The sequence below is a fragment of the Monodon monoceros genome, unplaced genomic scaffold (assembly GCF_005190385.1).
Source record: "Monodon monoceros isolate NGI ecotype Baffin Bay Population unplaced genomic scaffold, NGI_Narwhal_1 Super_Scaffold_7, whole genome shotgun sequence".
Taxonomy (NCBI): domain Eukaryota; kingdom Metazoa; phylum Chordata; class Mammalia; order Artiodactyla; family Monodontidae; genus Monodon; species Monodon monoceros.
Window position 1 is genome coordinate 23,445,091 of NW_021703784.1, and position 24,813 is coordinate 23,469,903.

Genomic DNA, 24,813 nt, shown 5'->3' on the forward strand with positions numbered 1-24,813 from the left:
TCTTCTCTGGACCCCTATAATTCGAATGTTAGTGCGTTTAATATTGTCCCAGAGGTCTCTGAGACTGTCCTCAGTTATTTTCATTCTTTTTACTTTATTCTGCTCTGTGGTAGTTATTTCCACTCCTTTTCCTTCCACGTCACTTATCCGTTCTTCTGCCTCAGTTATTCTGCTATTGATTCCTTCTCGAGAATTTTTAATTTCATTTATTTTGTTGTTCTTCATTGTTTGTTTGCTCTTTAGTTCTTCTAATTCCTTGTTAAACATTTCTTGTATTTTCTCCATTCTATTTGCAAGATTTTGGATCATCCTTGTTATCATTACTCTGAATTGTTTTTCAGGTAGACTGCCTATTTCCTCTTCATTTGTTTGGTCTGGTGCGTTTTTACTTTGTTCCTTCATCTGCCTTGTTTTTCTCTGGCTTCTCATTTTGCTTAACTTACTGTGTTTGGGATCTCCTTTTTGCAGGCTGCTGGTTCGTAGTTCCCATTGTTTTTGGTGTCTGCCCCCAATTGCTAAGGTTGGTTCAGTGGGTTGTGTAGGCTTCCTGGTGGAGGGGAGTAGTGGCTGTGTTCTGGTGGATGAGGCTGGATCTTGTCTTTCTTGTGGGCAGGACAGCATCTGGTGGTGTGCTTTGTGTTGTCTGTAAACTTATTATGATTTTAAGCAGCCTCTCTGCTAATGGGTGGTGTTGTGTTCCTGTCTTGCTAGTTGTTTGGCATAGGGTGTGCAGCACTGTAGCTTGCTGGTCATTGAGTGGAGCTGGGTCTTAGCATTGAGATGGAGATCTCTGGGAGAGCTTTTGCCATTTGATATTATGTGGATCTGTGAAGTCTCTGGTGGACCAATGTCCTGAACTCAGCTCTCGCACCTCAGAGGCAGAGGCCTGACACCTGGAAGGAGCACCAAGACCCTGTCAGAGCCACACGCCTCAGATGAAAAGGGAGAAAAAAGAAAGAAAGAAAGAGAAAGAAAGAAAGAAGGAAGGAAAAATGTAAAGTAAATAAAATAAAGTTATTAAAATAAAACATCATTATTAAAAATAAAACATATTAAAAAGTAGCAAAAAACAAAGAAGACAGCAACCAAGCCAAAAAACAAATCCAGCAATGATAACAAGCACCAAAAATTATACTTAAAAAAAAAAAAAAAAAGCAGACAGAACCCTAGGACAAATGATAAAAGCAAAGCTATACAGACAAAATCACACAAAGAAGCATATACATACATACTCACAAAAAGAGAAAAAGGAAAAAATATATAATGTTGCTCCCAAATTCCACCACCTCAATTTTGGAATAATTCATTTTGTATTCAGGTATTCCACAGATGCAGGGTACAAGTTGATTGTGGAGATTTAATCCGCAGCTCCTGAGGCTGCTGGGAGAGATTTCCCTTTCTCTTCTTTGTTCACACATCTCCTGGGGTTCAGCTTTGGATGTGGCCCCACCACTGCATGTAGGTCGCCTGAGGGCATCTGTTCCTCGCTCAGACAGGACGGGGTTAAAGTACAGCTGATTAAGGGGCTCTGGCTCACTCAGGCCGGGGAGAGGGAGGGGTATGGAATGCAGGGAGAGCCTGCTGTGGCAGAGGCCAGCATTATATTGCAACAGCCTGAGGCATGCCCTGTGTTCTCCCGGGAAATTCGTCCCTGGTTCACGGGACCCTGGTAGTGGCAGGTTGCACAGGCTCCCAGGAGGGGAGGTGTGGATAGTTACCTGTGCTTGCACATAGGCTTTTTGGTGGCTGCAGCAGCAGTCTTAACATCTCATGCCCATCTCTGGTGTCCGCGTTGATAGCCGCGGTTCACGCCTGTCTCTGAAGCTCGTTCAGGCAGTGCTCTGAATCCCCTCTCCTCGCGCACCCTGAAACAATGGTCTCTTGCCTCTTAGGCAGGTCCAGATTTTTTCCCAGACTCCCTCCCAGCTAGCTGTGTCACACGAGCCCCCTTCAGGCTGTGTTCACGCTGACAACCCCAGTCGCTTCCCTGGGGTCTGACCTCCGAAACCCGAGCTTCAGCTCCCAGCCCCCAACCGTCCCGGCCGGCAGGTAAGCAGACAAGCCTCTCAGGCTGTTGAGTGCTGGTTGGCGCCAATCCTCGGTGTGGGAATCTCTCCGCTTTGTCCTCTGCACACCTGGTGCTGCGCTCTCCTCTGTGGCTCCGGAGCTTCCCCCCCCGCCACCCCCCGGCCCCGTCTCCGCCAGTGAAGGGGCTTCCTACTGTGTGGAAACGTTTCCGCCTTCACAGCTCCCTCCCGGTGGTGCAGATCCCGTCCCTATTCTTTTGTCTCAGTTTTTTCTTTTTTCTTTTGCCCTACCCATGTACGTGGGGAGTTTCTTGCCTTTTGGGAAGTCTGAGGTCTTCTGCCAGCGTTCAGTAGGTGTTTTGTAGGAGTTGTTCCATGTGTTGATGTATATCTGATTTATTTGTGGGGAAGATGGTGATCTCCACATCTTACTCTTCTGCCATCTTGAAGGTCTCCTCAAAACTGTCACTGTTTGCCAACGACATAGAAAACCCTAAAATCTCCACGCAAAAAATACTAGAATAATAAATGAATTCAGCAAGGTTGCAGAATACAAGACTAGCATACAGAAATCTGTTGTGTTTCTATATACTAGTAATGAAATATCAGAAAAAGAAAGGAAAAAAATCCATTTAAAATTGCATCCAGGGACTTCCCTGGTGGCACAGTGGTTAAGAATCCACCTGCCAATGCAGGGGACACAGGTTCGATCCCTTGTCCAGGAAGATCCCACATGCCACGGAGCAACTAAGCCTGTGTACCACAACTACTGAGCCTGCACTCTAGAGCCCACGAGCCACAACTACTGAGCCCACATACCACAACTGCTGACGCCTGCAAGCCTAGATCCCATGCTCTGCAACAAGAGAAGCCACCACAATGGGAAGCCCATGTACTGCAATGAAGAGCAACCCCTGCTCGAAGCAACCAGAGAAAGCCCATGCACAGCACCAAAGACCCAATGCTGTCAAAAATAAAAAAATAAAATTGCATCAAAAAAAAAAAACAAAAAAACTGAAGAATAAACATAAACCAAGGAGGTGAAAAACCTATATCCAAAAACTATAAAACACTGATGAAGGAAACTGAAGATTAGTCAAAGAAATGGAAACATATACCATGGCTTTGGATTAGAGGAATTAATATTGTTAAAATGGCCATACTACACAAGGCAATATACAGATTTAATGCAATTCCTGTCAAAATACCCATGACATTTTTCATAGAACTAGGATAATCCTAAAATTTATATGGAGATGTTGAGAGCTAAAGATGGTGGAATAGAAGGATGTGAGCTCACCCCCTTCTTACAAAAACACCAAAATCACAACTAACTGCTGAAGAACCATCACCAAAAAATGATGGAACACACCAAAAAAGATACCCTAAGACAAAAAAGAAGCCACAGTGAGATGGTAGGATGGGCACAATTGTGATAAAATCATATCCCATACCCACTGGTGAGTGACCCAGAAACTGGAAAACAATTATACCACAGAAGTTATCCCACAGGAGTGAAAGTTTTGAGCCCCACGTCAGGCTTCCCAGCCTGGGGGTCCGGCAACAGGAGGAGGAGTCCCCAGAGAATCTGGCTATGAAGGCCAGCGGGGTTTGATTGCAGGACTTCCACAGACTGGTGGAAAAAGAATCTCCATTCGTGGAGGATGCACACAAAGTCTTGTGTGTACCAGGATCCAGGGAAAAAAAGCAGTGAACCCATAAGAGACTGGACCAAACGTACCTGCAAGTATTGGAGGGTCTCCTGCAGAGGTGGGGGACAGCTGGGGCTCACTGTAGGGAAAAAGAACACTGGCAGCAGCAGTTCTGGGAAGTCCCCACTGGCATGAACCCTCCTGGAGGCCACCATTAGCCCGACCAAACAGCCTGTAGTCTCCAGTGCTGGGTCACCTAAGGCCAAACAACAAACAGGGCAGGAACACAGCCCCACCCATCAGCAGAAAAGTGGCTTAAACTCTCCCTGAGTATGGCCCTGCCCACCAGAGGGACAAGACCCAGATCCACCCACCACTGACCAGGAACCAGCCCCTCCCATCAGGAAACCTGCACAATCCTCTTAGACAGCCTTATCTACCAGAGGGCAGAGAGCAGAAAAAAGAACTACAATCCTGCAACCTGTGGAACATAAAATGCAATCACAGAAAGTTAGTCAAAATGAGATGGCAGGGACTTCCCACATGGTGGGAGTTGTGGACTTCCCACCACAACTACTGAGTCTGCACTCTAGAGCCTGTGAATCACAGCTACTGAGCCTGCATGCCGCAACTACTGAAGCCTGTGTGCCTAGAGCCTGTGCTCCACAACAAGAGAAGCCACCACAATGAGAAGCCTGCGCACTACAACAAAGAATAACCCCCACTTGCCACAACTAGAGAAAGCCCACGCACAGCAACAAAGACCCAACACAGCCAAAACTAAATTAATTAAATAAATAATTTTTTTAAAAATGAGATGGCAGAGGAATTTGTCCCAGATGAAGGAACAAGATGAAACCCCAGAAAACAACTAGGTGAAGTCGAGATAGCCAATCTACCAGAAAAAGAATTCAGAATAATAATAGTTAAGATGATCCAAGATCTCAGAAAAAGAATGGAGGCAAGGATCAGGAAATGCAAGGAATGTTTAACAAAGACCTAAAGAACTAAAGAACAAACAGACAGAGATGAACACTACAATAACTGAAATGAATACACTAGAAGGGATCAATAGCAGAATACATGAGGCAGAAGAATAGATAAGTGACCTGGAAGACAGAATGGTAGAAATCACTGCCACAGATCCGAATAAAGAAAAAAGACTGAAAAAAATGAAGACAGTATAAGAGACCTCTGGGACAATATTAAATGCACTAACATTCACTTTATAGGGGTCCCAAAAGGAGAAGAGAGAGAAAGAACCTGAAAAAATATTTGTAGAGATAATAGCTGAAAACTACCCTAACATGGGAAAGGGAACAGTCACCCTAGTCCAGGAAGTGAAGAGAGTCCCAGACAGGTTAAACCCAAGGAGGAACATGCTGAGACACATAGTAATCAAACTAACAAAAATTAAAGACAAAGAAAAAATATTAAAAGCAACAAGGGAAAAATCAAAAATAACATACAGAGGAACACTGGTAAGGTTATCAACTGATTACTCAGCAAAACCTCTCCAGGCCAGAAGGGAGTGGCATGATATATTTAAAGTGATGAAAGGATAGAACCCACAACAAAGAATACTCTACCCAGCAAAGTTCTCATTCAGATGTGATGGAGAAATCAAAAGCTTCACAGACAAGCAAAAGCTAAGAGAGTTCAGCACCACTAGACCAGCTTTGCAACAAATGTTAAAGGAACTTCTCTAGGTGAAAGAGACCAGCAACTTAAAACAACCTTGTACATATATAGACTGCTACATCAAAACCTAATGGGAACTGCAAAACAAAAGACTACAATAGATAGACACACACAAAAAGAAAAAGCAACCCAAACCACAGCACTAAAGCTGGTCATCAAACCACAAGAGAAGAGAACAAAAGAGGAGGGGAAGAAAAAGACCTACAAAAACAAACCCAAAACAATTAAGAAAATGACAATAGGAACATACATATCAATAATTACCTTAAACGTAAATGGATTAAATGCTCCAACCAAAAGACATAGACTGGCTGAATGGTTACAAAAATAAGATGTGTATATATGCTGTCTAAAGAGACCCACTTCAGACCTAGGGACACATACAGGCTAAAAGTGAGGGGATGGAAAAAGGTATTCCATGTAAATGGAAATCAATAGAAACCTGAAGTATCAATATTTGTATCAGACAAAATAGACTTTGAAATAAACGAGACAAAGGATACTACATAATGATCAAGGGATCAATCCAAGAAGAAGACATAACAATTGTGAATATATATGCAACCAACATAGGAGCACCTAAATATATAGGGCAAATACTAATGGCCATAAAGGGAGAAGTAGACGGTAACACAGTAATTGTGGGTGACTTTAACACCCCTCTTTCATCAGTGGACAGATCTTCCAGATAGAAAATCAATAAGGAAACACAGGCCTTAAATGACACATTAGACCTGATGGATTTAATTGATATTTATAGAGCATTCCATCAAAAGCAGAATACACATTCTTCTCATGTGCACATGGAACATTCTCGAGGACTGACTACATGCTGGGCCACAAAGTGAGCCTCGGTAAATTTAAGAAAATTGAAATCATATCAAGCATCTTTTCTGACCACAACACTATGACATTAGAAATCAACTACAAGTAAAAAACACAAACACATGGAGACTAAACAATATGCTACTAAACAACCAATGGATCACTGAGGAAATCAAAGAGGAAATCAAAAAACACCTAGAGACAAATGAAAACAAAAGCACAGTGAGCAAAAACCTATGGGACGCAGCAAAAGCAGTTCTAAGAGGCAGGTTTATAACAATACAATCTTACCTCAGGAAACAATAAAAATCTCAAGTAAACAACCTAACCTTATACCTAAAGCAACTAGAGAAAGAGGAACAAACAAAATCTAAAGTCAGTAGAAGGAAAGAAATCATGAAGATCAGAGAAGAAATAAATGAAACAGAGATGAAGAAAAGATAGCAAAGATCAGTGAAACTAAAAGCTGGTTCTTTGAAAAGATAGACAAAATTGATAAACCTTAAGCCAAATTCATCAAGAAAAAAAGAGAAATGACTTAAATCTATAAATTAGAAATGAAAAAGGAGAAGTTACAACTGACACCACAGAAATACAAGGGATCATAAGAAACTACTTCAAGCAACTATATTTCAATAAAATGGACAACCTGAAAGAAATGGGCAAATTCTTATAAAGGTATTCAGTCCCAAGACTGAATCAAGAAGAAATAGAAAATATGAACAGACCAATCACAAGTACTGAAATTGAAACTGTGATTTTTTTTTTTTTTTGGCTGTCAACAGGAGCTTTTATTTATTTTTTTTTTTTAAAATGTTTATTTATTTATTTATTTATTTTCTTATTAGTCATCCATTTTATACACATCAGTGTATACATGTCAATCCCAATCTCCCAATTCATCACACCACAACCCCCACCTCCCACCGCTTCCCCCCTTGGTGTCCATACGTTTGTTCTCTACTTCTGTGTCTCAATTTCTGCTCTGCAAACCGGTTCATTTGTACCATTTTCTAGGTTCCACATATATGCATTAATATATGATATATGTTTTTCTCTTTCTGACTTACTTCACTCTGTATGACAGTCTCTAGATGTCTCTAAGGAGACAAAACCCTGTACTCTGAAAACTATAAGATGCTGATGAAAGAAAACGAAGACTACACAAGCAGATGGAAAGATATATCATGTTCTTGGATTGGAAGAATCAATATTGTCAAAATAACTGTACTACTCAATGCAATCTACAGGTTCAATGAAATCCCTATCAAGTTACCAATGGCATTTTTCACAGAACTAGAGCAAAAAACTTAAAATTTGTATGGAGACACAAAAGACCCTGAATAGCCAAAGTAATCTTGAGAAAGAAAAACGGAGCTGGAGGAATCAGGCTCCCTGACTTCAGACCATACTACAAAGTTATAGTCATCAAAACAGTATGGTACTGGCACAAAAATAGAAATATAGATCAATGGAAGAGGATAGAGAGCCCAGAAAGAAATCCGCACACCTATGGTCAATTAATCTACAGCAAAGGAGGTAAGATGAAGCAATGGAGGAAAGACAGTCTCAGTAAATGGTGCTGGCAAAACTGGACAGCTACAAGTAAAAAAATGAAATTAGAACACTCTCTAACACCATACACAAAAATAAACTCCAAATGGATTAAAGACCTAAGTGTAAGACAGGACAATATAAAACTCTTAGAGGAAAACATAGGCAGAACACTCTCTGAATAAATTGCAGCAATATCTTTTTCCATCCGTCTTCCAGAGTAATGGAAATAAAAACAATAATAAACAAATGGGACCTAATTAAACTCAAAAGCTTTTTCACAGCAAAGGAAACCATAAACAAGACGGAAAGACAACCTGCAGAATGGGAGAAAATATTTGCAAACAACGAGACCTACAACAGGTTAGTCTCCAAAATTTACAAACAGCTCATGCAGCTTAATATAAAAACAAACAACCCAATCAAAAAATGAGCAGAAGACCTAAATAGAAATTTCTCCAAAGAAGACATACAGATGGCCAAGAGGCACATGAAAAGATGTTCAGCATTGATAATTTAAACAAATGCAAATCAAAACTGCAATGAGAAATCACCCCACACCAGTCAGAATTGCTAGCGTCAAAAAACCCAGAAACAATAAATACTGGAGAGCGCTGGAGAGAGGGAGCCCTCCTGGTGGGAATGTAAATTGGTATAGCCACTGTGGAGAACAGTATGGAGGTCCCATAAAAAACTAAAAATGGAGTTATCATATGATCCTGCAATCCCACTCCTGGGCATATATCTGGAGAAGAACATGGTCCAAAAGGATACATGCACCCCAGTGTTCATTGCAGCACTGTTTATAATAGCCAAGACATGGAAGCAACCTAAATGTCCATCAACAGATGAATGAATAAAGAAGATGTGACACATGCATACAATGGAATATTACTCAGCCATTAAAAAGAATGAAATAATGCCATTTGCAGCAACATGGATGCACCTAGAGATTGTCATAATGAGTGAAGTAGGTCAGACAAAGACAAATATCGTATGATATCACTTATATGTGGAATCTAAAAATAATGATACAAATGAACTTATTTACAAAACAGAAACAGACTCTCAGAGTTAGAGAAGGAACTTATGGTTTCCAGAGAGGGGTGGTGGGAGGGATAGTTAGGGAGTTTGGGATTGATTGATTGTTAAAATGGATAACCGGGCTTCCCTGGTGGTGCAGTAGTTAAGAATCTGCCTGCCAATGCAGATTGGGGACACGGGTTTGAGCCCTGGTCCAGGAAGCATGCCGCGAAGCAACTAAGCCAATGTACCACAACTACTGAGCCTATGTTCTAGAGCCCGCAAGCCACAACTACTGAAGCCCTCACGCCTAGAGCCCATGCTCCGCAACAAGAGAAGCCACTGCAACGTGAAGCCCGTGCACCGCAATGAAGAGTAGCCCCCGCTTGCCACAACTAGAGAAAGCCTGTGCACAGTAACAAAGACTCAACTCAGCCAAATAAATTTTTAAAAAATAAATGGATAACCAACTGGGACCTACTGTACAGCACAGGGAACTCTGCTCAATATTATGTAACTACCTAAATGGGAAAAGAATTTGAGAAAGAATAGATACATGTATACGTATAACTGAATCACTTTGCTGTACACCTGGAACTAACACAACATTGTTAATAAACTATACTCCAATATAAAATAAAAAGTTAAAATAAAATAAAATTTATATGGAACCACAAAACTCCCTGAATTCCCAAAGCAATCCTGAGAAAAAAGAAGAAAGCTGGAGGCATAACACTTCCAGACTTCAGATAATCCTATACAGTAATCAAAACAGCATGGTATTGGCACAAAAACAGACATATGGACAAATGGAAGAGAATAGAGAGTCCAGAAATAAACCCACACACCTACAGTCAATTAATTTACAACAAAGGAGGCAAGAATATATATGAAGAAAAGACAGTCTCTTCAGCAGGTGGTTTTGGGAAAAATGGACAGCCACATATAAAACAATGACATTAGAACATTCCTTCACACCATATACAAAAACTCAAAGTGGTTTAAAGACCTAAATGTAAAACCTGAAACCATAAAACTCCTAGAAGAGAAGGTTTGTAGAACACACTTAGATAAAGTCATAACAATATTTTCTTGGATCATTCTCCTAAGGCAAAAGAAATAAAAGCAAAAAACACCCCAACTGGGACCTACTTAAACTTAAAAGCTTTCACACAACAAAAGAAACCATCAACAAAACAGAAAGACGACCTACAGAATGGGAGAAAATATTTGCAAATGGTATGAAGAATAGGGGTAATAATCAAAATATGTAATCAGCACATACAGCTCAATATCAAAAAAAAAACAATCCAATTTAAAAATGGGCAGAAGACCTGAATAGACATTTTTCCAAAGAAGACATACAGGTGGCTAACTGGCACATGAAAAGATGTTCAGCGTTGCTAGTCATTAGAGAAATACAAATCAAAATTATGAGATATTACCTCACATCTGTCAGAATATCATCAAAAAGTCTACAAGTAACAAACATTGACAAGGATGTGGAGAAAAGGGAACCCTCATACACTGTTGGTGGGAGTGTAAATTCGTGCAGCAAATGTGGAAAACAGTATGGAGCTTCCTCAAAAAACTAAAAATAGAACTATTATATGATCCAGCAATTCCACTGCTGGGTATATATCCAAAGAAAATGAAAACACAAATCAAAAAGCTATATTAACCCCAATGTTTATAGCAGCATTATGTACAATTGCCAAAATATTGAAGCAATCTAAGTATCCATCAACAGATGAATGGATAAAGAAGATGCAGTATGTATATATACAATGGAATATTACTCAGCTGTAAAAAAGAATGAAGTTCTGCCATTTGCAACAATGTGAATGGACCTAGAGAGTATTATGCTTAGTGAAAAAGTCAGACAAAGACAAATACTCTATGTTATCAGAGTATCTAAAAGCTAAAACAAATGAATGTATATAATAAAACAGAAACAGTCCTACAGATATAGAGAACAAGCTAGTGGTTACCAGTGGAGAGTGGGAAAAGGGGAGGGACAAGATAGGAATAAGGGATTAAGAGATACAAACTACTATGAATAAAATAGATAAGCAACAAGGATATTGTACAGCACAGGGAAATATAGTCATTGTTTTGTAATAACATTAAATGGAGTATAATCTTTAAAAATAATGAAAATAATATAATATTGTAAATCAACTATACTTCAATAAAAAAGAGACAAATTGGAACATATTAGGCTATCAATTATAGGTGTGAATTTTAATTTTTATTATAGTTATTTTGATATCAAATATCATTTTCATTATTTCCTTTATACTTTCTATTTGATTTTCATTGAGTTCTAGTGACAGTTTCATAATGGAGTATGTAAATTAATTTAAAATATACTCCTTTGCTTATTCTCTTTTAGGAGTTTTGCATGGCTTGGAAACAGGAATCAGAATTTACAAAGAGAGATAGAGCTGCCAGAGTCATTCAGAAGGCCTGGAAAAGTTTCCTTGTGAGTTTATTTCGGTTTTTTGCAGCTTTATTGAGATGTAATTGATACATCATATAGTTCACCTGTTTAAAGTATACAATTCAGGGACTTCCTTGGCGGTCCAGTGGTTAAGACTTTGCCTTCCAATGCAGGGGGTGCGGGTTTGATCCCTGGTTGGGGAGCTAAGATCCCACGTGCCTTGTGGCCAAAAAACCAAAACACAGAACAGAAGCAATATTGTAACAAATTCAATAAAGACTTTAAAAAATAATAAAGTATACAATTCAATAGCTTTTAGTATATTAAAGAGTTGTATACCACCCTTTGCTTTATAAGTAGACATTTTTTTAAGTTTCAAAAAATTAGCATTAATTAATTATCTTATTAACCTCACTAATATTTATTGAGTTTCTGATCTGGGCCAGGCACTTTGATAATGGCTACTATGAGCAAAAGTATCACTAATTGGCTTATTTGGCTTTCACCTCTAAAAATTTTATATCTTGACTCTGGAATCAGGTTTGTGAGCAAGTGTTAGGGATACATTCACTCATTTAATATTTATTCAGTACCTACTCTTGAGGACGTAAAGTATATCTGGATTAATGTAGTAGTTTTTCACCATGCTCTAGTCTGAGTAGAATTAGTCTCCTTATCCAATAAGGAATATTCCAATTTGATCTACTGGGTTAGGTGAGAGCCAAGAGGTGAAATGACTTCTCTCTTTTCTCTAGGATAGCATCAACACTCTGTGTGTGAAGTGGTATGGCTCTCTTTCTAGCACACAAAAGTACCTTTATACCAGTTAATGATGTCTTGAAAAATAATTTCCATTATTTGCCTATGCTGGGGCACAACTATTGATTTCCAACGCTAAAAAACAAGAATTTCCTTTAAAATCTACTATTCCTTTGTTGGTCTCTAACAGCATACTTGTCATCTAGGCTTAAGCTTTTCTGTCATTTGTAATTCTTCTCTCCCACATTCAAATCCAATCAGCCACATACCTTTGAACACCTGTTATGTTCCTGACACTGTGCTAGGCATTTTACAATACATCCTTGTGTTTAAGGAGCTTCAGTAGAGAAGCCATGTACATAAACAAACGTGTGTGTGTGTGTATTTTAACAAGATGGTAGACTGAACACACATTTTCACTTTCTATCCTTCTAGAACCCAACTGAAGTGACAATGTATAGAAAGTTAACCCATAACAGAGAGAAGGGAGTTCATGAGCAAATAGGAAATTTTATCTCATACCAAAAATAAATGGTAGTATCCTGTTGGACATATCTATGTAGAAGACTTGCCTATACATACCTTAAAGGGGCACTAGTGAGATAGCTCGTTTGTCATTGGAACCCTAGAAAGGACGTCAATTAGGATTTAGCAATTTAAAAAGGCTAAAAGGAGAATGACTGTAGACAATAGGGTTAATTGAAGGTTTGTACATGGAAGAGCTGTGCCAGTTGTCTCCACTGTCACTTCAAGACCCAAAGCTATAGGCAGGTGGATATTTATCATTAGTCAAAAATCTACTGGTAGATGGATATTTACCATTGTGCATAAGAGAAACAAACCCAGAGTAGCCCACAGCTTTGGAAAGATGGCAGAGGTAGAGCCAATAAAAAAGATCCCTTTGGTTCCAGAAAATCTCCTGAAAAAGAGGAAGGCTTATCAGGCCCTCAAAGCCACCCAGGCAAAGCGGGTGCTTTTGCAAAGGAAGGAGCAGAGGAAAGGAGAAAAACTCAAGTTTAAGCAACTAGAATGGTTCCTACATGAGTCCTGGCGGCAACTACGTGACAGGGTGCGACTCAGACAACGAGAAGTGAAACCTCGTGGCTTGGAAGTGCCAGATAAACACTCCTTAGCCTTTGTTGTACACATCCAAATGATTAATGGGGTGAGTTTACTGGTGCAGACTTGGCCTGAATAAGATTTTCAGTGATGTCTTTATGAAAGTAACCCCTTAAACCATGAAAGCACTTCATATAGTGGAAACTTATGTGACCTGGGGATTTGCAAATCTGAAGTCTGTTCAGGAACTCATCTTTAAATGTGGACAAGCCAAGGTCAAGAATAAAATCGTCACACTGACAGACAACACAGTGATTGGGGAGCACCTGGGGAAGTTTGGTGTCCTTTGCTTGGAAGACCTCGTTCATGGAGTTGCCTTCCCAAGGAAGGATTTTCAGGTGATCGCAGGGCTCTTGTGCCCTTTGCAACTCTAAGTAGCCTATTGTGCTACCAAGAATAGAGGGGGCTTCCTCAAGGAAGTGGGCTCACCTGGTTATCAAGGTGAATGCATCAATCAATTCATCTGGCAGCTGAACTAAACCCAGAATATCTGAAAGCACAGTGCATTGGAAGCATGTGTTTTTGTTTTATGGAATTGTTACCCATTATCTTCAAGGAAGATTATTTTCTGCTTTATCTTCAGAAACTGGAGGTAAAAGGTCAGGAAAAAGATGATGATGTTCACAGCAGGCAGTTTTCATCCCACCTCAGTTCCAAGGAAAATTTCCTGTGTGTTTTCTGTGATGACCACCATCCACCACTGAAACCAGCCAAGATTCACTCCATGGAGAAAGGGGTCCTGTTTTATCACACCTTCTATCCTGGGGTTTAATGTTGGTGAATGAATACCCAAGCATGAATACAGGACAGCAGTGAACCAAGCCCAGGGCCTTGTTTTGGAAAGAACTTGAAATACAATTGGAAAGAAGCACACAAAAACAATGCTCTCTGCTGTGAGTCCATGTTCTAACTTCAGTGACAGCTTGGCAAGCTCTCAGATGTGGCTGTCTCTAGGTGTATCTGGTAACTTCCTTATCCTTGCCTGCAATTGGCTTAGTTCTTTTCTCTGGCTCAGAATTTTAATCTGAGCTATGAGACAGATGGACCCTTTCCCCAGCCAAATGGAGTGTTTCCTGTTAAGAACATGGTGGTAGATTGCTGAGCCCCTGTGCCATTTATGACTCAGGGAAATGCCCACCATTTATTTCTGCTGGGCTTCAAGATGGAATTTTCTGGTTTCCCTGATGATCAGTCCTCTTCTTAAAACCCAAATCAGAAGCTGAAAAAGAATGGATATATGTATATGTATAACTGATCCACTTTGCTGTACACCTGAAACTAACACAACATTGTAAATCAACTATAAAACAACATAAATAAAAATTTAAAAAAAAAACAAGGGACTTCTCTGGCAGCCCAGTGGTTAAGACTCTGCACTTCCAATGCAGGGGGTGTGGGTTCAATCCCTGGTCAGAGAACTAAGGTCTCATATGCTGCGCAGTAGCACAGCATCCCCCCCACCAAAAAGAAACAAACCCTGAAGGATTATCTCTTTAAAAAATTTACATGAACCCTCTGGGAAAGCTAGTTCTAGCATGGATTTGGTACTCCACAGTAAAACCCTCTTAATTTTAGTATTTGAGAGATGCCTTGTGTAATTGCTGGCTACCTGACCATACTTCCTCTAAGAAAGTCTGTTCATTAACTTATTCCACCCACTTCACAAAGGCCCAAGGCAATCTTCCCATTCATGAGTGTGAACAGTGGAAAACCAGAGACTTACACAAAAGCACAGGATACTTACACTAGCTCCCTAGAAAAATTGACACAGACCTTCATTTGTCACTACTAATGGACAATCACCTGACATTTAAGGAAAACCAATGATGTAGAAACAGAAAGAAAAGAAAAAGAAATAACAGAATCTGAAGGAAATAAAAATGATAATCAATTTAGCTTAGATCATTATGTTGAATGGCTCTAGGAAGGTTGTATCTGGAGACTAAATAGTACCCCATGCAATAGAAGGTATGACTGAGAAGCTGGATTTAAAAAGACATTAGAGGGAGGTGGAGTCAAGATGGTGGTGTGGGAAGATGTGGAGTTAACATCTCTCCACAACTGGGGTGACTGCCAGCTACTGGTGGGAGACTCTGACACCCAAGGAGATGGGAGGAACCCCAAAGTGAACCAGTAGGACATAGGGGGACTGAGGGGGTGAGGAGAAGTGGAGTCCAGATGGGATCAGCACCCCAGAAGCTGGGGAGATCAGGAGAGGAAGGAAGGAGGGACTCTCTGAGAAGAGCAGGAGAGGACCAGAGAGCAATTGCCTGGCCCACTCAAGCCCAGGAAGCCTGCTGGGCTCCCAGGTGAGGTCCCCTGCCGTGCCTGGACCCCTTCTGTTCCTTGAGCCTAAGCCCCACTCCCCACAGCCCCCAGGGCCTTTTCCAGCCCTGTAGGTCCTGAGCATTGGCCCCACCCACCACCCAAACCTTGCACTTGCTTAAGCCCCCCCCTCCACAGCCAAGGCCTTCGCCCCCCCGTCCCTTTTCCCTCCTCTTTTTTATTATTGTGGTACTGATGTACCTTCTGGTTTCTGATTCATCTATATTTTTATTTTTATATTCTTCCTAACATATCTGTTAGTTTCCTAGTCTAATTTTATTTTTTACCTTGTTGTTGCTTTTTTTTTTTTTTTTGCCACCCCAGGTGGCTTGCAGGATCTTGGTTCATGACCCTGGAGCTGGGCCAAATCTCCTATGGTGGGAGCTCCAAGTCTGAACTACTGGACTAACAGAGAATCTCAGACTCCAGAGAATATTCACTGGAGTGAGGTCTCACAGAGCTCCTCATCTCAGCACCAAGACCCAGCTCTACCCAATAGCCTACAAACTCCAGTGTTGGAAGCCTCAGCCAAACAACTAGTAAGACAGGAATGCAATCCCACTCATTAAAAAAAGAGAGAGAGAGAGAGATGGCAAAAAAATATGTCACAGATGAAGGAGCAAGGTAAAAACCTACAAGACCAAATAAATGAAGAGGAAATAGGCAATCTACCTGAAAAAGAATTCAGTGTAATGATAGTAAAGATGATCCAGAATCTCAGAAATAGAATGGAGGCACAGATTGAGAAAATACAAGAAATGTTTAACAAAGATCTACAAGAACTAAAGAACAAACAAATAGAGATGAACAACACAATAACTGAACTGAAAAATACACTAGAAAGATCAATAACAGAATAACGGACCAGAAGAATGAATAAGTGAGCTGGAAGACAAAAGAGTGGAAATAACTGCCAAGGAACAGAATAAAGAAAAAAGAATGAAAAGAATTGAAGACAGTCTCAGAGACCTCTGGGACAACAATAAACACACCAACATTCGAATTAAACACCCAGAAGAAGAAGAGAAAAAGAAAGGGTCTGAGAAAATATTTGAAGAGATTATAGTTGAAAACTACCCTAACATGGGAAAGGAAATAGTCACCCAAGTCCAGGAAGCATAGACAGTCCCATACAAGATAAACCCTAGGAAAAACACACCAAGACATACGTTAATCAAACTAAGAAAAAATAAATTCAAAGAAAATATATTAAAATCAGCAAGGGAAAAACAAAAAATAACATACAAAAGAATCTCCATAAGGTTATCAGCTGATTTTTCAGTGGAAACTCTGCAGGCCAGAGGGAGTGGCAGGATGTACTTAAAGTGATGAAAGAGAAAAACCTACAACCAAGATTACTCTACCCAGCAATGATCTCATTCAGATTCGATGGAGAAGTCAAAAGCTTTTCAAACAAGCAAAAGCTAAGAGAATTCAGCACCACCAAATAACTTTACAACAAATGCTAAAGGAACTTCTCTAAGTGGGAAATGCAAGAGAAGAAAAAGACCCACAAAAACAAACCCAAAACAATTAAGAAAATGGTAATAGGAACACACATATCAATAATAACCTTGAATGTAAATGGATTAAATGCTCCAACCAAAAGACACAGACTGGCTGAATGGATACAAAAGCAAGATCCATATATATGCTGTCTACAAGAGACCCACTTCAGACCTAGGGACACATACAGCCTGAAAGTGAAGGGATGGAAAAAGATATTCCATGCAAATGGAAATCAAAAGAAAGCTGGAGTAGCAATACTCATATCAGATAAAATAGACTTTAAAATAAAGACTGTTACAAGAGATAAGGAGAGACAGTACATAATGATCAAAGGATCAATCCAAGTAGAAGCTATAACAATTATAAATGTTTATGCACCCAACATAGGAGCACCTCAATACATAAGGCAAATGCTAACAACCATGAAAGGAGAAATCGACAGTAGAAAATCCTAAAGTTGTCACCAGAAAACTACTAGAACTAATCACTGAATTTGGTAAGCTTGCAGAATACAAAATTAATGCACAGAAATCTCTGGCATTCCTATACACCAACAACGAAAAATCAGAAAGAGAAATTAAGGAAATACTCCCATTTACCATTGCAACAAAAAGAATAAAATACCTAGGAATAATCCTGCCTAAGGAGGCAAAAGACTTATACTCAGAAAACTATAAAACACTGATGAAAGAAATCAAAGATGACATAAACAGATGGAGAAATATACCATGTACTTGGATTGGAAGAATCAATGTTGTGAAAATGACTATGCTACCCAAAGCAATCTACAGATTCAATGCAATCCCTATCAAACTACCAACAGCATTCTTCACAGAATTAGAGCAAAAAATTTTTAAATTCGTATGGAAACACAAAAGACCCCGCATAACCAAACAATCTTGAGAAAGCCAAACGGAGCTGGAGGAATCAGGCTCCCTGACTTCAAACTATACCACAGAGCTACAGTAATCAAAACAGTATGGTAATGGCACAAAAACAGAAATATAGATCAACAATACAGAATAGAATGCCCAAAGATAAACCCATGCACATATGGGCACCTAATCTATGACAAAGGAGGCAGGAACATACAATGGAGAAAAGACAGCTTCTTCAATAAGTGGTGCCAGGAAAACTGGAGAGCTACATGTAAAAGAATGAAATTAGAACACTGCCTAACACCATACACAAAAATAAACTCCAAATGGATTAAAGACTTAAATGTAAGACCAGACACTATAAAACTCTTAGAGGAAAATATAGGAAAAACACTCTTTGACATAAACTACAGCAAGATCTTTTTTGACCCACCTCCTAGAGAAATGGAAATAAAAACAAAAATAAACAAATGGGACCTAATGAAAGTTAAAAGCTTTTGCACAGCAAAGGAAACCATAAACAAGATGAAAATACAGCCCTCAGAATGGGAGAAAATATTTGCAAATGAAACAACAGACAAAGGATTAATCTCCAAAATATACAAACAGCTCATGGAACTCAATATCAAAAAAACAAACAATCCAGGGTAAAAATGGGCAGAAGACCTAAATAGACATTTCACCAAGGAAGACATACAGATGGCCAAGAGTCACATGAAAAGATGCTCCACATCACTAATTATTAGAGAAATGCAAATCAAAACTACAATGAGGTATCACCTCACACCAGTCAGAATGGCCATTATCAAAAAATCTAGAAACAATAAGTGCTGGAAAGGGTGTGGTGAAAAGGGAACCCTCCTGCACTGTTGGTGGGAATGTAAATAGGTACAACCACTATGGAAAACAGTGTGGAAGTTCCTTAAAAAACTAAAAATAGAATTACCATATGACCCAGCAATCCCACTACTGGGCATATACCCAGAGAAAACCATAATTTAAAAAGAGACATGTGGACTTCCCTGGTGGCGCAGTGGTTGAGAGTCCACCTGCCAATGCAGGGGACACCGGTTTGTGCCCCGGTCCTGGAAGATCCCTTATGTCGCAGAGCGGCTGGACCCATGAGCCATGGCCACTGGGCCTGTGCGTCCAGAGCCTGTGCTCCGCAACAGGAGAGGCCACAACAGTGAGAGGCCCACGTACCGCAGAAAAAAAAAGAGACATGTACCACAATGTTCATTGCAGCACTATTTACAATAGCCAGGACATGGAACCAACCCAAATGTCCATCAACAGATGAATGGATAAAGAAGATGTGACCCATATATACAATGGAATATTACTCAGCCATAAAAAGAAATGAAATTGAGTTATTTGTAGTGAGGTGGATGGACCTAGTGTCTGTTACACAGAGTGAAGTTACTCAAAAAGAGAAAAACAAATACCATATGCTAACGCATATGTATGGAATCTAAAAAAAAAAAATGGTACTCATGAACCTAGTTGCAGGGCAGGAATAAAGAGGTAGACATAGAAAATGGGTTTGAAGACATGGGGTGGGAGGGCAAAGCTGGGGCGAAGTGAGGGTAGCATCCACATATACACACTACCAAATGTAAAATAGTTGGCTCATGGGAAGCAGCAGCATAGCACAGGGAGATCGGCTTGGTGCTTTGCGATGACCTAGAGGGGTGGGATAGGGAGGATGGGAGGGAAGCTCAAGAGGGAGTGGATATGGGGACATGAGTATGCATGTGGCTGATTCGCTTTGTTGTGCAACAGAAACTAACACAGTATTGTGAAACAATTATACACCAATAAAGATCTTTAAAAAATTTTTTTTAATCTGGCAAAATGTCTGAACTTTATGGGTTGATATTCCCTTTTGTTCTTTGTTGGTATTCCATTTAAATATTGTAAAACTTTGAAATAATGCTACCTTTATCACCACAAACACTACCAATATAAAATAGTGGTAGAAATATAAGGGAAAGAGGAGATAAATTAATTAAAATAACTATTACAATTAAAAAATCAAGAGAAAAGTTTGTGTAGAGACTACATTCCTTGTTGCTGCAGCTAATCCCACCTACTGCTCACTCTATGTTCACTGATGTTCAGCCAGCATCTCAATTGGCCAGAGCACTTTGCCAGGTAGAATAACACAAAACTTACTTCATGGAAGATCATGTTAAATAACTAGAATCCAGCAGAGTCCAGATGTAAGACAAAAAGTGTGTCATACAGAATACTTACCCAGTGATGATAGAGCATTGCTCCGAAACCCTGAATGTTTCTTCTGCGATTCATCCAGTAGTATAGGTTTCACAGATCATCATGAACCACCATCACAATTCCATTTGTCATTGTTTTTACTCAGCCCTAAAGGGCCAACTAATGTTATCACTTGCACTGAAGCCCTGGACCATCCAGAGAGACTTCTCTTTCTTAGGTTTCACTCAAAACTAACAGATTTTCGGGCTTCCCTGGTGGCGCAGTGGTTGAGAGTCCGGCTGCCAATGCAGGGCACACGGGTTCGTGCCCTGGTCCGGGAAGATCCCACATGCCGCGGAGCGGCTGGGCCCGTGAGCCATGGCCGCTGAGCCTGTGCGTCCGGAGCCTGTGCTCCACAACAGGAGAGGACACAACAGTGAGAGGCCCACGTACCTCAAAAAAAAAAAAAAAGAAAGAAAAACTAGAAGATTTTCAAGACCCTTGTAAATTGTCAGGCAGCACACCAAACTCTAAGGACCCTCAAACTTTGCACAGAGGTGGTAGATGTTTTTTGAAAGTTTTTGTTGAAGTGTAGTTGATTTACAATGTTGTGTTGGTTTTGGGTGTACAGCAAAGTTTTTCAGTTATATAAATATATCCTTTTCCATTATAGTTTATTACAAGATATTGAGCATAGTTCCCTATGCTATACAGTAGGTCCTTGTTGGTTATCTATTTTATCTAGAGTAGTGTGTGTATCAGTTAATCCCAAACTCTTAATTTATCCCTCCCCCCACTTCCCCTTTGGTAATCATAAGTTTGTTTTCTATGTCTTTGAGTCTGTTTTTGTTTGATAACTACATTCATTTGTATCTTTTTTTTTTAGATTCCACAAAAAAATAAATAGATAAAATAAAAAATAAAAAGAGGTTAGAAACTCCGAAAAAAAACTAACCATGAAAGTCATGGTTCAAATATAAGGCAAATTAATATATTTCTAACCTCTATGTAAAGAGAATGCATTTGATTTTTTTTAACATCTTTATTGGAGTATAATTGCTTTACAATGTTGTTAGTTTCTGCTGTATAGCAAAGTGATTCAGCTATACGTATACATATATCCCCATAACCCCTCCCTCTTGCATATCCTTCCCACCCTCCCTATCCCACCCCCCCCATCCCACCCCTCTAGGTGGTCACAAAGCATGGAGCTGATCTCCCTGGGCTATGTGGTTACTTCCCACTAGTTAGCTATTTTACATTTGGTAGTGTATATATGTCAATGCCACTCTCTCACTTCGTCCCAGCTTACCCTTCCCCCTCCCGATGTCCTCAAGTCCATTCTCTAAGTCTGCGTCTTTATTCCTGTCCTGCCCCTAAGTTCATCGGAACCTTTTTCTTTTAGATTCCATATATATGTGTTAGCATACGGTATTTGTTTTTCTCTTTCTGACTTACTTCACTCAGTACATTTGATCTTGATTCTAGATACATTCTACTTCAAGTGGCCCAGAGGGTGACTTCTAAATAAAGATGCATAGTTTTAGCATATTATGTGGCCCTGTAATTGAATAATTTGCATAGTCGTCGTAATGTGAATGCAGTTTTTTCTGTAATTTAAAATATTTTTATCAAAGTACTTTGTGTACTTCTTTAAAATAATGTAAAAGAACTTACACTAAAAAGCAAGTCTTTACCCCATCTCACTACCTTCCACCTTCATACTCTAAAAGCAACCACTTTTATCTAACTTTTTGTTTTAGATCTTCTAGTCACTAGTTCCATGCTTCTAAATAATATGCTTATTATATTTTACTTATCAACTTTAGAAGTGATCTGTTGACTTTCTGCAAAGATGATTAAGAATTTACCTTACTTATCCTCCAAAACCCTGCTTATCTCCCCCCTCAGTATCATCATTGTTTTAATTCCTCTGTTTCTTACCTTGCTGCTTTAAAGACCTTTGTTTCTTGTTCCATCATGCTAACAAAGGATCACTTGAGTCCTTATTATATATGATGAGGATATAAATATCTCTATCCTTTTCTTCACATATCTTGCAGTATTCAAATCCCCAAGTTCCATCACCTCTCCCTTGTCAATATTCACTTGGAGGAGTTTTTCAAATATCCTGAATACAAATCCTTTATTGCAATATAAAATATCATCTTCCAGGGTACCTCACTTCCCTCTTAAAGGTGTTTTTGATAAGTCTTTAATTTTAATAAGATCCAGTTTATCACTTGTTCTTTACAGTTAGTGCTGTCTGTGTCCATTTAAGAAGTGTTTATGTAGAAGATACTGTCATCAAGATGGTGTCAAAAGTCCAGGTCCCCCAGTGTTCCAGGACGTTTCCTGGGAGGTGCACTCAGGTCTTGCCTCATGGGGATCACTGGAGGAATCTGCAGGGCTTGACCACTGGGGATTTGATAGAGACAGAGAAAAGAGGGGCATGGCTGACAGCAACCTGTGCTCAGATCTTGGCAGTTTGCATTACCGCTTACAGCAATACCTGAGCAGAGATCTCAGCCAGGCTCTGCCCATCTGCAGAGCTGAGCCAGTGGCCCCATCTGGCCAGGGAGCTCAGTTGGCAATTCTACCTGATATGGGTCCCAAACCAACAGGTTTTACTGACTACGGAAACTGTTTTATGGCCCCACTTAGGCAAGGAAGCAAATTCACAGCCCCACCCGATTTATGAGCATAGTCTTCAGTCCTGCCCAACCAGGAAGCCTAGCCAGTCATGGAGCCCAGAAACAGATCCAAGCCTATGGCCTTGCCTAATTACTGAGTACAAACTGTAGCCAGGGACTTCCCTGGTGGTGCAGTGGTTAAGAATCCACCTGCCAATGCAGGGGACACGGGTTTGAGCCCTGGTCCGGGAAGACCCCACATGCCGCGGAACAACTAAGCCCATGTGCCACAACTACTAGCCTGCGCTCTAGAGCCCGTGAGCCACAACTACTGAGTGTGAATGCCACAGCTACTGAGCCTGCATGCCTAGAGCCGGTGCTCCACAACAAGAGAAGCCTCTGCAAGGAGAAGCCTGCGCACCGCAAGGAAGAGCAGCCCCTGCTCGCCGCAACTAGAGAAAGCTCGCACGCAGCAACGAAGACCCAACGCAGCCAAAAATAAATAAATAAATTTATTTTAAAAAAGACCTTTTAAAAAACTGTAGCTAAAGGGAGCCTAGCCAGTGACTCCACCCAATTGCAGAGCATAGCCTATGGTCCCACCCAGCTAGGGTCCCTGGACAGTGACCCCATCCAACCAAGGAGCACAGTCTCTAGACCCCCCACAACTGCATGATATAGCTGGAGGCCCTGCCCAACTAGAGAGCCTGGCCAGTGACCACCTCCAACAGAGGAGCACACCCAGCAGCTTACTCCATCACAAAACCCAGCCTACAGCCTTGCGCAACTTTGGGGCAAAGCCTATGGCCCTACCTGATCACAGAACACAGCCTGTGGCTGCATCCAACCACAAAGCCTCGCCTGTAGCTTTGCCCGAACATGAAGTCTGGCCAGCAGCACCATCTGGTAAGGGAGCACATCCTGAGGCCTCACCCAACCAGGAGTGATTGCAGAGCCCAGCCTGCAGCCCTGCTTAGTTGCAGAGTCCAGCCAGTGGCACCTCCCTGCCAGGGAACACAGCCTATGACTTCACCTAACAAGAGGTGATTGCAGAGCCCAGCTAGTAGCCCTGCCTGAAAGCAAGTAAGCCATCATGCCCACCTCAGAACATGGGCAGTGACCTCACCCAAATAGACACCCCAATAGCAAGCCTCCACCTGCCCATGGATGCTACCAGATGACCCATCCAGTACCCCAAGCTGAGCTAACTGATGAAGGTTTTTCTCTGCTGAAGGGAACCTCTAGAGTCTGGAAGAAAAGACCACTTACTCAGATGCACAGATACCAAAGTAAACATGACACCACCAAAAGAAACTAATAAAGCTCCAATAATTTACTCAAAGTATGGGTCTGTGAACTAACAAAGAATTCAGAATAATCCTCTTGAGGAAGTTCATGGAACTACAAGAACATGTAGACAGACAACTACATGAAATTGGGAAAACAGTACATGAACAAAGTGAGAAGCTCAACAAAGAAATAAAAGCTATCCTCCAAAAAGCCAAAAAGACTTCCTAGATCTGAATAATAAAAAAACCGAGCTAAAGAATTCCAACAGCAGACTCCATCAAAAAGACAAGAGATAAGTGCCAGTGAGGATGTGGATAAAAGGGAATCTTGTACACTCTTGGTGGGAATGTAAACTGGTACCACCACTATGGAAAGCAGCATGGACATTACTTAAAAAATAAAATAAAAAATAGAACTACCATATGATCCAGCCATTTCACTTGTGGATATTTTTCTGAAGGAAATGAAATCACTACCTCAAAGAGACAGCTGCACCCCCACGTTCATTGCAGCATATCTACACTAGCCAAGACATAGAAACAACCTAAGTATCTGTTGACAGATGAATGGATAAAGAAAATGTGATAATGTTTTATATATTATATATTATATTATGTGAAGATATTATATATAAACATTTAATATTAGTATAGCATATTAATATTATTTATAATGGAATATTATTCAACCATGAGAAGGAAGGAAATCCTGCCATTTGTAACAACATGAATGGATCTGGAGGGCACTATGCTAAGTGAAATAAGTCAGGCAGAGAATGATGAATTCGTATAATGTATGCTCTCATTTATATGTGGAACCAAAAAAACCCTGGACTCTTAGATATAGGGGGTACATTGTTGC

General features: G+C 40.3%; 1 protein-coding gene and 1 pseudogene across 1 annotated transcript in view; both read left to right on the top strand.

Annotated features, from left to right (window-relative positions):
• Positions 1-24,813, top strand: part of CUNH11orf65 (chromosome unknown C11orf65 homolog) — a 124,162-nt gene that overhangs the window by 22,106 nt on the left and 77,243 nt on the right. The window contains exon 2 of the mRNA XM_029207710.1: positions 11,178-11,267. Within this exon, the coding sequence (XP_029063543.1) occupies positions 11,187-11,267 (81 nt within the window). The 5' untranslated portion in view covers positions 11,178-11,186. The remainder of the gene's footprint in view (positions 1-11,177; positions 11,268-24,813) is intronic.
• On the top strand, positions 12,853-13,582 carry LOC114886763 (annotated as a pseudogene).